Source organism: Hydra vulgaris, chromosome 15, assembly GCF_038396675.1.
Source record: "Hydra vulgaris chromosome 15, alternate assembly HydraT2T_AEP".
In the NCBI taxonomy this organism is placed as follows: Eukaryota; Metazoa; Cnidaria; class Hydrozoa; order Anthoathecata; family Hydridae; genus Hydra; species Hydra vulgaris.
In genome coordinates this window covers 8,458,371-8,471,033 of record NC_088934.1, presented here as the reverse complement: position 1 = coordinate 8,471,033, position 12,663 = coordinate 8,458,371, and the positions used below count along the sequence as shown (strand labels likewise).

At 26.7% G+C, this 12,663-nt stretch overlaps 1 protein-coding gene across 1 annotated transcript in view; it reads left to right on the top strand.

Annotated features, from left to right (window-relative positions):
• The first annotated feature begins 3,802 nt into the window (after positions 1–3,802).
• The window catches only part of LOC136072016 (uncharacterized), a 29,071-nt gene continuing 20,210 nt past the window's right edge, over positions 3,803–12,663 (top strand). Inside the window, exons 1-5 of the mRNA XM_065819886.1 lie at positions 3,803–3,915; positions 4,006–4,055; positions 8,799–8,859; positions 9,005–10,491; positions 10,591–10,657. Coding sequence (XP_065675958.1) covers positions 8,857–8,859; positions 9,005–10,491; positions 10,591–10,657 — 1,557 coding nt within the window. The 5' untranslated portion in view covers positions 3,803–3,915; positions 4,006–4,055; positions 8,799–8,856. The remainder of the gene's footprint in view (positions 3,916–4,005; positions 4,056–8,798; positions 8,860–9,004; positions 10,492–10,590; positions 10,658–12,663) is intronic.

Below are 12,663 nucleotides of genomic sequence, written 5' to 3'. Positions count from 1 at the left end.
GCAGTTGGTTAAGAATGTTTTATTTGAAAATAAAATTATATTATTTATTTATTATGCTTTTTGAGATCAAACGTCGTATTGAATTTATTTTGATTAGAGATTATATCATAATGTTATAGCATAATATCCATATTTTTATCAAGTTTGTTCTTGAAGATTTTAATAATTTCTGCGAAATTGATTTCTTTTGGTAGTTTGTTCTACAGTTTTGCAGCTCTGTCATTATATTTTCCCATAGTTTGTTGCTTTTATAAGTTCAATATTAAAACGTGATTTATGACCCCTAATGTTTGCAGCTTGACTGTATGCTGAAATAGATTTTGCTGACTTTGATTGTTGACATCAAGATACATTGTCCAATTTATGAAAATTTTAAAATATTGAATTAAACCACCTCTTATTTTCTTGGTTTTAAAGTTAGTTGAAGTTTTTTTAACCTTGTTTTATAGGGTAGATGACTTAACTCTAGAGTCAATTTAGTTTCTCATATTTTTGTATATTGTTTATTACAGGGATTCTATACTGGTATGTTCAAGAATAAGATTTACGAGAGTGCTGTGCAGAATATTTATCGTGTTTTTATCCTTGTAAGAACTGATTTGATTAATTTACCTAATCGACTATTTGATTTATTTACAATCATATTGGTATGGTAATTCCACTTTATAGTATTTGATATCATTATGCTAATGTCTTTTTCTGTAGTTGTTGAGACTAGTTTTGAATCTTTCATATAATATTGAAAATTTTTTGTTAACGATGTTAAATTTATTATCCATTTGTCTGACCACTCAGTTAGATTATCAATATCACTTGGAAGAATTTTGAGTCTGCTTTTGATGTGCTGCATCAATATACTTAATTATGTCTTATATTTTTTACCCGCCATGCTGAGATCAAAATCAAAAATAAATCTCCTAAAGCTTGGTTGCGTAATAGAAAATTTTTTGACCTAAATAATACATTTTTTTTTACGTTACTTTAGGATGCCGAAAAATTTTATACAGCTTTCATCCGTTTCTTGCTAGAGTAAGCAACATTTGCATTCTTCGGAGAAATACATTAATAAATACGTGATGCCGGCATATGGAAAGGATGATTATACCTTAAGGATAAATGATTTTTAAATAAGATTATGATTCAAAACATACGTAAAAAAAAATGTTTTTTCAAAGTTTCTTTTTTACGGGTAATCTTCAAGTTTTTATTTTTTTAATTTAAAAAAAACTAAATTTTTTTAATTTAAAAAAAACTAAATTTTTTAATTTAAAAAAATCTAAATAGCCATCTCAATATTCGAACGTTAATTCTTTTAAAAATTTATTGAAACATATCGATAGACTAGTTTATGGCAAAAAAAACCTTCAAATATGCAATAACTTCTCAATGTTATCTGCCTGAAAAAACATCAAACTTGACGTCATGATTAAGCTTGTTGATTTAAGGTTAGCTGGTTATCATCAGAGCGAAAGGTTATACAACGTTTAATAAATATAATAGTTTGCTCTTTTTGTATATGTATCGTTGAAAATAATTGTATTTTTTTTTTGGTTTAATATTAAAACTTCTGCGTCAACCTTTGTATTTCAAGTTTTCTGTTGCATAAGCGCAAAAAAAAATTGTATTATTAACTTAAAACAAAAAGTTATTAATTTATAGGATTTAATTTTTTTTTTTTTTTTTGATTTTAGTACTGCATTATCTTAACGCCGTTTGTCTAATCATATTGTAGATATTTTTATCGGACAAAATTTTAGTCGGGCTAAATTTTATGAAAGAATTTAATTTTATTTGGGATTTTATTAAACAATCAATGTAATAATATTGACTTGGTAAGTAAATGTAATCATGCTTAAATAAATTCTTATCATAAAAACTTTTCAGCCACCTCAAAAACTTTATTTACTTTTGTTTGACTTAGTTTTGTTCATTAAAAATTTTTGTCTATCTTGTAAATCTTGTAAATACTTATTTGGTCAAAAAAGTAATTTTTGATAAGTTTGCATGTTAAATCCTATAAGAAATATTATAAGCCACTGCAAAATATTATAAACACGACAAACACTGTAAATGATAAATAGTTACTCTCCTGTAAAAACGATCTATTTGGATATAAGAGGTTGATAATAAAGAATATAACGCGAAGATATTTAAAGACAAACGAAGATATTTCTCAAACAACGGGTTTAAAATTCAAGCCAGGGTTGCAATTTGGGTTTACAATATGTACTTGTTTATAATATATATTTTAAATAGCATTAAAAACATAAAGATATCAAATACTAAAAACCGTTAAATGACTCGATCAACGCACTTTAAATTCTAGGTAATTTTCCACAGCAAGTATATTTTAGTTAACTATAATATATTTGCTGCAAATACAAAATATTTACAGTAAATACATCTAAAAACGCTAAAATCTGTAGGTATTAGTCCAGAAATCACCAAAATCAGTCCAAAAATAGAACATCGAAAACACTGATACAGACATTGACAATATATGTATAAAAATTATAAAATGAATTTTACATAACCCAAATCATCCGCTACACATGAAGACAAAAAATAATTCTTAAATAACAACAAGACAAAGTATCAACTCGGGTTCAAGCCGCTGCAAGCACGACATATAAAAATAGTTTTACTCAACGAACATTGCGTCTTATAAGAGATGGGAAGCATAAGCTTGTTCACTAGTTAATCAAAAAAACTACAAACTTAACTACCATAATATGTGTGTATATATGTATGTATACATGTATGTATACATGTATGTATGTATGTATGTATGTATGTATGTATGTATGTATGTATGTATGTATGTATGTATGTATGTATGTATGTTAAAATTCTGTAATTTCTAATTTTTTAGACCATTAAATTTAAATAAAGATCTATATAATTAAATTAGTGGTTTTGTTTTTAAAAATATTGGAAAATAGAAATCTAATAAGAAAGATAATTCATAAAATCCTAGTTTCAGTTTCTGTGAAGTTAACTGACAACGTTAGTAATAAAATTCATTTTTAAAATTACTAAAAATTAAAGGTTTTGTTGATATAATAAAAATTTATTGGCTAAGTTTAACAACCGGAATGGACGATAGTTCCGCTATTTAAATGTGTACGGTTTCTCATGCAATACGCATGGTAAGACAAATCGCGAAAGTTTTAAAAGAAAGGTTTTTTTTGTTGGAGATTTTGCGCTTACATCTCCATCATGGTATACATCTAAATTAAGTGAACCATCTTTTTAGTCAAAAAGTTGATTAGTGCTTTTATTGATTATGTATACTTTAAGATATTCTTTAACAAACTTCAAATTTTAAATTTTATCAGAGAAGTATTGATATTTTATTGTTGCTTGGTATTGAATATCCTGTGATGGACTTTTACGTTTTACAAATTATATTTGTGAAAAACATAAGTTATACCATCAAATCCTTGTTAAAGAAATAACATTACGATATTATTAGTATATATTTATTATTTTATATATGTATACATTTTTTATTTTTATTTTTATTATTCATATATATTAACTGTATGTTTATTATTTTCTGCATCTTTAGTTTTTGTAGATTCCATTATTTGTAAATAATATTTTAATATTTAAATTAGAAAACTATTTCTAATTTAAATATTAAAATACTATTAACTAGCAGTTAAATAGTATCCATTTTGTATCCATTTTGTTTGCTATTATTTTATCCATTATCTTTAAGTGAATTTAGATTTTTTTTGTATTGGTGTTTAGCTTTTGGTAATAATATTTATACATTAAATTTATTTTCTTTTAGTTAAATATATTTTAACATACTAATACTATTTCTATTAAACTTTGGCTTGTTCATAAAGTTTTTTGGAGTTCAACCCATCATTAGTGATTACATAAATGAGTCAAAAATGTTACTAAGTAGAGCTTGATATAAATTATTGTATTATTATTTATTTTATCATTTATTTTTACCCTGGATAAAATTTTCAATTATAATGATCACTTTAGATGAATTAATATTTGATGGGATAACATCAGATGGTATCCTTGCTATAAAGGTAACAAACAAAATAATCAAGTACTTGTTTTTTTAAGAAAAAAACTAACCATTATCAATTTTAAAGTTTGTGTTGTAAAATGTTTTGCTGCAGAAATCAAACTGAAGTAAAAAAATAAGGAACTACTCATCTTCTGATTGCACTAACTAAAAAACTACATGTATTATTTGTAAAAAAACATATATATATATTTAAAAAACTATAATTTTTACAACGATAGTTTAGCTTTATGTGCAACTCACATTCATTCTTTGATAAAAAAAAAATTTTCACATAATAATAATGATATTTTTTCACATAAAAATAGGCTAATAGAAAATCTTTTTTACAGCTAAAATACAGACCTTAAAAAATCACTATTGCGTTTGTAAATAAATCTAAAAGAGAGAGCTGTTGAGAGTGGAAAGGAAATATGTTTTTTTAAAAATAAATTTATGTGTTTTTGTCTTTATTTGTAGTTATTATTGATCCTCATTTTATGATGATATAGAATTAAAATTTAAGTCAGGTTACAACAACAAAATATACAAACTATTATAATAAAATGCTTGCCATTACCTACATGTTGTTTTGCAAACTTACTTTAATTATAATTTAAAAACTTACTTTAGTTTAAAAAAAGTTATATATTTTTTACATTGTTGTAATACATTCTGTAAATTATTACTATTTGTATTTTCTTTTTTTTGTAAAACACTGAACATACAGCTCTTTTAAGCCAATTTAAAATTTGGTAGTTCAGTTCATTTAAGTCAAAAATCAATAAAAGGATTAGTTGCTAAAGAATAGTATTAAATTTTAAATATAAAAGTAAAAGTCATAATCATAAACCATCCTATTATTTATCTCAAATTTATGTTATTTTGCATTATATCACTGCACTGCAATCATTTAAACTTTAGAGGAAAATATCTCATTATAAGTTTTACTCATGAATTTAAAAAATTGTTGAGATAAAGCTGAAATCAAATCCTCAAGTTTTATCGCACCTTGTGATAATTCTAAATTTTAAATAAATTATACATATATTTTTATTATATATTTAATTAGTTTTTAATTTCTAATTTTATATGTTGATTTGTAATATTATTTTTCTTTACTAAGATAGTAGTATCTTAATTAATTTCTATTTGCTTTATAAGAATTTATTTCTTATTATTGAAATTTATATAACATAAATATCTTTATTAAAACTTCTTAGGTTGTCAAAATATTTCAGCATTGATGATAGACACTTGGATTTGTCAATTGCCACTAGAAAGTTTAGCATCTTCAAATAAAATTATTGTATGTGAAAAACACCTTGTTTCTTTACTGCAATAAGATATTGCTGTTATCGAATTTATTTTTATAGTTATCTGCTTTGTTAAAGGTTGTTACAATGGATGAAGTTGTTTAATGATAACAGTTATGTAGCTTAAATGAAAACCAAGTGTAATTTGTTGGAAAATCGTCAGTCAATTGTTGTTCTGCTTCCATTTTTTATACTTTAATTGTACATTATACATCTCATGAAATGGAATAACTAGATTAAACAACCCAATGGTGATCTGGTATTCATAAAAAGATATCAAAAAATTCTATAAATAAAGCATATTTCAGTCATATTTGATAGCAACACAAAAGTGAAAAAAAATCTTGTTAAATTGGTCCCTAATTTGACAAAGCTCTTCATCCAACTACTCATAAAAGACAAAATGTAAAGTTGAGTCTAAAAAATTTTAAATGACAAAACAGCCTTGTAGTGTTGGTGCATTTTCAAATTAAGTAAAAGAATATGAATGGAACATATTTGTTTATTTGTTTAATTACAAAACTATGGAAAACTTAAAGTGTTTAGTCTACTGGCAAATGTTTTTGCTTTTTTATTCATAATTTATAAGATTTATTCTCTTGGATCAAAGATTTATTTTTTGAAATAAGCTGAATTTTTTTTAATAGCTATTTTTTATTAAAAGATTTAAATATTTATTAAATAAATTTTGCAAAAAGTATTTTTTATTAAAAGATAAAATAAGTATTAAAGTTATATATTCAAAATATTTTATATTGTTGTCTCTGATAAAATTTTTCTTTATGTTATATTTGCAAAGAGCCAAAGTTGCATAATAATTCTTTAAATCCAGTTTAATTGCTTATAACAAATTATATATAAATAACAAAAGTTAAAAAAATCTGTATATTTTATAAATTTTGTTGTTATTTTTAAAGATTTTATTCATTTTGAATATATATTTTTTTAATACTATCACCTCTACAAGGCTTATAAGGCCACTACAGTCAAGGAAGCTACTTCTATTGTGGTTACAACCCTCTCAACTTTTTAAATTCGAAACACCAACCTTGACAAACAAGGCTGCTGTGTAGATAAACAAGTTGAGCACAGTACTACCAGGGAAGTGCTGGGAATCAAACTCAGAACTTATCGCTTGAAGCAAGCGCTCTACCATTAGGCCATTATTGCCACAATTAAGAAAATTACACTGTATAAATCTGAGTGCGTGTTTTATTAACCCAGCACTTGTTCAAAAAAGAAAAACTCGAGTATATTGTAACTATATAATAATATATACCTTAGTTCTGAGCTCATTCAATGACTAAACTGAGAATATGCAATATTATTATAGTTAAAGGATATACAACAATAGGTAATAGCAAATTTTAGTATTAAGTTGCTTCAAGATGGAGTAAATAATTTATAAAAAATAACTCAAAAATAAAAAAAGGTCCAAAACTAACTAGCACCTATTTTATTTGAAAAATAACTTTGAAAAAAATCAACATAAATGAAGTTATAAAGAAAATAAAGTTATCGAGCTAAAAAGATAAATGTTTTTTTTTGTAATTAAAAAATAAAATTATTTTCTTTTTTTTTCTTTTTTTTGTTAGCTTCCCATCTAAACCTAAATAATTTGCAACATTTAAAAACATGTTTTTTATAAATGTTTTATTTACGTGTTTATCTAGTTATATGGCTTTTATGTAAAATGACTTTGACATTTATTACAGGACCCAAATATGTCTAAAAGATTATAAAATTAAAAAAAAAAATTTATATGTGAAAATGCGCAGGAAAATGTTTAACACTCATTTAAAAAATACTTTAATTATAACTCACTCTAGTTTGAGTAATGAATTAGATTTAAAAAAATTAAAATAAATCAAGATAGAATCAGGAAAAATTACAACTTTCATATTTTGCGCATAGTTTTATGGTCTAATAAAGACTCCCCTTGAAACAATTGATTTTTCTAAAAAAAAGTTGAAAATTGCTGGTGCCTAATACAACGTTATAAATATTTATTTTATTTATTATTTGTTGTACTTTTTTCTTCTTGTTTTTGAGTTAATATAAAGTTCATTAGTTTATTTCTATATCTTCCAGGGATTAGAAAGCTCCACTGTTTTGAATCAAATATTTTTACCTGGATTTATATCTAGTTTTAGAGTTTAAAATCTCTGAAGCTCCTAGAATCTATCAAAAATCATAGATTCCGGATTCATAACTTTATATTATGGTTCATAGGTTTATATGAAATATTTTTGTTGCTTCAGAACAGTCCAGGTAAAAATAGTTAGAGCCCTATTGTGTTTTTAATTCTTGAGCGTGTGCAAAAATAATTAGATACTTTTTCTTTTTAAGTAAAATTTAATTATAAATGCTCCATTATTGACTATGACAGTTTGTCAAACTCTTTGGGTTTGGAGGCAAAAAAAGTCGTTAAGGTAAGCTTTGAGTTTGGTCTCCTTTTCAAAAACTTTGCCTCATTGGTCTCTCATCAAATGAAACATGTAATAATTAGTCAGGGACAAGTCTATTGAGAATAGGCAAACCAACTCAGTATTTTTTTTAAATAGCAAAAAATTACAAATGTCTTTATGCCAAATTTGCTTTTTCAAAATCAAATGATGAGAAACTCAAGCACCTTGTTTTGAACAATAATCATGCTGATTTAAATCACAGGAATAGAGCTATGTCAGCACGCTAGAGTATTCACAAAGAAGAGTGCAGTTTTCTATAATTATCTTTTTTAATTACCCAGATTTTAACTCTTGATTATCAGAACCATTTTGGTGATATAGCGTATTACATTAGGGTCTTAACTATTGGGCCGCTAAAGTTTTAAGGGGCTTCTCTAGCAGAATTTATGCCCATTTGGTATTTATATAGCAGACAATCCTTACTATACTTTTCTAAATTATTTAATAGCGTTAAATAAAAATTTGAAATGTGTGTGTGCACATATATATATGTGTATATATATATATATATATATATATATATATATATATATATATATATATATATATATATGTATATATATATATATATATATATATATATATATATATATATATATATATATATGTATATATATATATATATATGTATGTATATATATATATATGTATGTATGTATGTATACTTACATATAGATGGCCATAATGTTTAAGTGCAGATGTAATATATTAAGTACAAAAAAAATTTTCAGTTACTTTTGCACGCACCTAATGTTTTGAATACAAAATCTCTGTTTCTCTGTGCAACATACCATGTACAATGGTATGTTGCACAGAGAAACTAGTTGAGCACTACTATGAATGGTGTGAGGATTGAACTTAATTATTGATCCCCATATGATGTTATAGTTTTAAAAATAATAAATTATAGTCTTTTTTAAACACTTCCTATTTGCCTAGAAATATTACAATATAATCAATTTTATCTTTAAAATATTTTAGATTAATATATTTATTACTGCAATAATATGAAAATTGAATCTTGTTGAATTATTAATGAATGGTTAGTTGTTTATATTGTTATTATTATTATTAATATTATCATCATATTCATTATTATTATTTTATGTATAGATTACTTTTAATTTGTTTTGATATATAGATGTCTGATGATTTGGTTTTTACTTTTAATTTGTTTTGATATATAGATGTCTGATGATTTGGTTTTTCCGCCGCCAGATGCTTTCTCATTTATGCATGACCTTAGTCAATTGCAGGATCATGTTAATGATATAAATCCTGCATTTCCAATGCCTGAACAATTAAATATACCCGAACTTGTTCCACACAGAGTTTTATCACCAAGAGATGAACAGTTTCACAATATTAGTCATTCAAGCTCTCCTTCGTTATTTACACCCATTTCAAACCTTATAAAGCAAACTCAGCAACACTCGGCACTTGTAGAAAATCCTATTATATGTTTTCCAACACAATTAGAAAAGTTTAATTCAATTCCACAGCAGCATTCGACAAATGAACTAAACATTCGCAGTAACTTTGTTAATGATATTCATGGAATCAATAATAAAGTATTACCAAATGAACTTGTATCTAAAAATCCATCATCACAGAACTCTCAATATATAGTTGCTGGTACTCAGCATATATCGATGCAACCTCATAAAAATATATCTAATATGCAGTATAATAATTTAAATACTGTTGAACTTTCAAATACTTCTAACCATTTACTTAACATTAATTCTAAACAGCCTCAAACATTAAAGCTTTCTTCAGAAATTCAAACATCGCCTAAAGCTCCTCTCAAAGGACAAATAGTAAAAACTGCTGACCAAAAGCTTATGTTTGTTACTGAAGTTGATGGTAAGCGAGTTGGTTATCTTATTCAACAGTCAAAGCCATCTTTAGAAACTCAGCAAAGTAACGCTTTGCAACAATTACAGTTAAATACAACCATTAATCAATTTTCTAATTCAATTGATGATGTTATATCAGGTTCATCAGAAATGATGACAAATCAAAATCTTATTGGTGATGGTATAAAATCTCCTTCATTTTTTGATGGATCTGCTGGAGTTTCTAAAAAACAATTTGAAACTGACAGGAAAGAATCAATAGCAAATGTACTACGAGAAAAATTTCATAATTTACGTCATCCACTTTATTCAAAGAACCAATATAAAAAAACTGATGAAAATACTACTTCCGTGAAAATTCCAAGCACAACTGTTGAGCACATTCCAACTATAAATAGAATTATGGAAGATTTGAACAGAGCAATGGAAGTGCAAGTTGAGAAAGACAACAATGAAAATATTTTTGATGAAGAAGGACAAGAAATTGAATTTAGTGAAAATGATTTGACTTATGAAGAATCTTTAGAGACGGAGTGGAATAAAAAAAATGATATAAAAGAATTAACTAATTCAAGGACTTCCAGTACGGATGATGAAGATTCGTTACCTTTGTCAAAATTAAAATTTGAAGAAGATTCAACTGAAATTTTTTCCAAAAAAAAAGGGAGAAAAGCAGGTTCTAAAAACAGTGACTTACTTCCATTATCTCAAGTTGCTGCTAAACTTAGGAAGGAAGATGATACAAAATTAAAAGGAAAAAAGAAAGAGAAAACTAAAGCAAAAAAAATGAAAAAGGATTCCAGGGCACCAGTGAAGTAATTTTTCTCTGTATTTTTCGTTTGTATTCATGTTAGTATTGTTAGTATTTTGAAATAAAATTGATTTCTTCAAATCGATTTTTTTTTTCATGTTAGGCCCATTCTGGCATATCAACTATTTTTTCGTGAGGTTCAAACTGGAATCAAGAAAGATCATCCTGAGGTTTGTTGCATTTTTAAAAAATAATTTTAATTTTTGTAGATTTTTTTTGTTGTTGTTTAAATACTGCTTTAGTAAAAGATTCTTTTACTAGGAAAGAATACACTTTTTAAATGCACAAGTAGTTTAACCCAAGTCTTCAATTAACAGGTGGCAAGTTAAAAATGCGACAAAGTTTAAAAATATGTTACTCCCTCATTTTTAAATGTTTTTTAAAAAACTAAAAAGATTCGATTACAGCATCACATTCTTTATTGTAAAAAGTTTTAATGATCTTTATATTGTCATTTAGTTGTCAAACAAAATTAACAAAAGCTGGAACCTGTTGTGTAAGACGTTGTATGCTGACCATGTTGACTTCTTTTTGTGCAGATGATCTAAACAGCCTGCCAATTCTTTGCGTAGACCTTGCTTTTTAGAATGTGTCAGAAATTTTCAATTAGGCGCAGTTCTGGGATATATGGTGGATTGTCTTCTTTTTGGACAAAATTCACCTTTTTGACCTCCAGGTTGGAAATGGCGGATTTTGCGTAATGCCCCGATGCTAGGCCAGGCTAAAATATATAGGCATTATATTAATGATGCTCTATAATAAACGGCATTAATCTCTTTTGGATACACTTGCTTAAGTAGACTTGCTAGTTGATTGCCATTCTGCTTGGGAGGAAGAAAGGCTTTGAAATGCTATGCTCTGAAAAGCAAAGCCTGACAAGCAGTTTTTTTTTGTGTTTAGTTGTTGGGTCATACTTGACCCTTTCTACACCAGTGAAACATCACTGGTGTAGAAAGTGTCGTTGCCATTGATGTACAATTGAGATAAAGTGAGATAAAGATTCGTCACCCAAATTTGGTCTAATCTTTGCATTTTCGTCCTTTGTCACTTCAGGATCCTGAGTTTCTTGCTTGTATGAATAGAAGACATGCTTTTTAACGTCAGGGAGATGTATTCATAACTGCATTGGATTTGTCAAGTTGCTTGACGTTACGATTATGGTCAAACATTGTGTTTAGTTGCTTTACATTGGTTTTGGTTACGATTACTGGTTTTTTGCCACTATTCTTGGCTCTTTGGTCTCCAGATTCATTTTCAGCTTGGTTGATAATCAGGTAGATTGTGCTTCTTGACCTTTTCTCAGATACAAAGTGCTTAATGCAGAATGGTTTTCCCTCTGATCTATTGGCTAGATAAAACTTGTACACACCTTTTCTTCGCGTCTTGTATTCACTGGTGCATTTTGGTTTCAATTTTGAAAATGATCAAATACAAATAAATTATCAGCGTGAAATTTGCTATAAAATAGGTAGTTGACACTAATCAAAATAAATTAATAAAACATATTTTTTGTCTGCTAAACTTTGTCCCATTTTTAACCTGTTATATGAAAGATTTTATATTATCTATATTATAAATGTTATTCACACGTCCCGGGAATCATGAGAAACTGTCATGGAAGACTCCGAAAAAATCCTTTGGAGAGAATGATCCTCACACATTACTGTTCTCAAAAATGCAAAAAATGAAATCTTTTGTGACCGTCCGAGAGAAAAAAATCAGTTTAAACTTTTTCATTTATTCATTAAAATCATGAATTAACAACTCTGACACTTTTTACATTTTTACAGCATATCTAAACAAATTCTACTCAAGCTCTCTTTAGATATGGATACTAAGATGAATGTGTACACAGTAATCTTTAAAAAGGATTCCTAAACCAAGCCAAACAGATCATAAACTCTTGATGACTTTAGACACTCTTGCTGTTGAAGTCAACCATGCATGTTTTGAGCCTCTTTGCATACTCTGGATGGTTGTTAGGCCTTTTGTATCTTTCCTAATGATATTTGAAGCTGTGATGCAGTGCCTCAGTGGCTTGCTCGCTGTGTTTGCCAAGTGATTCTTTTTTCAACAAAATAAAGTCTTCCACATGGATGAACACTGCGTGAACTTTTGGGGTGACACTGACCCCTTGGAGAGAAAGGTATGATGCTCTGAAGGCCTGAATCTTTGA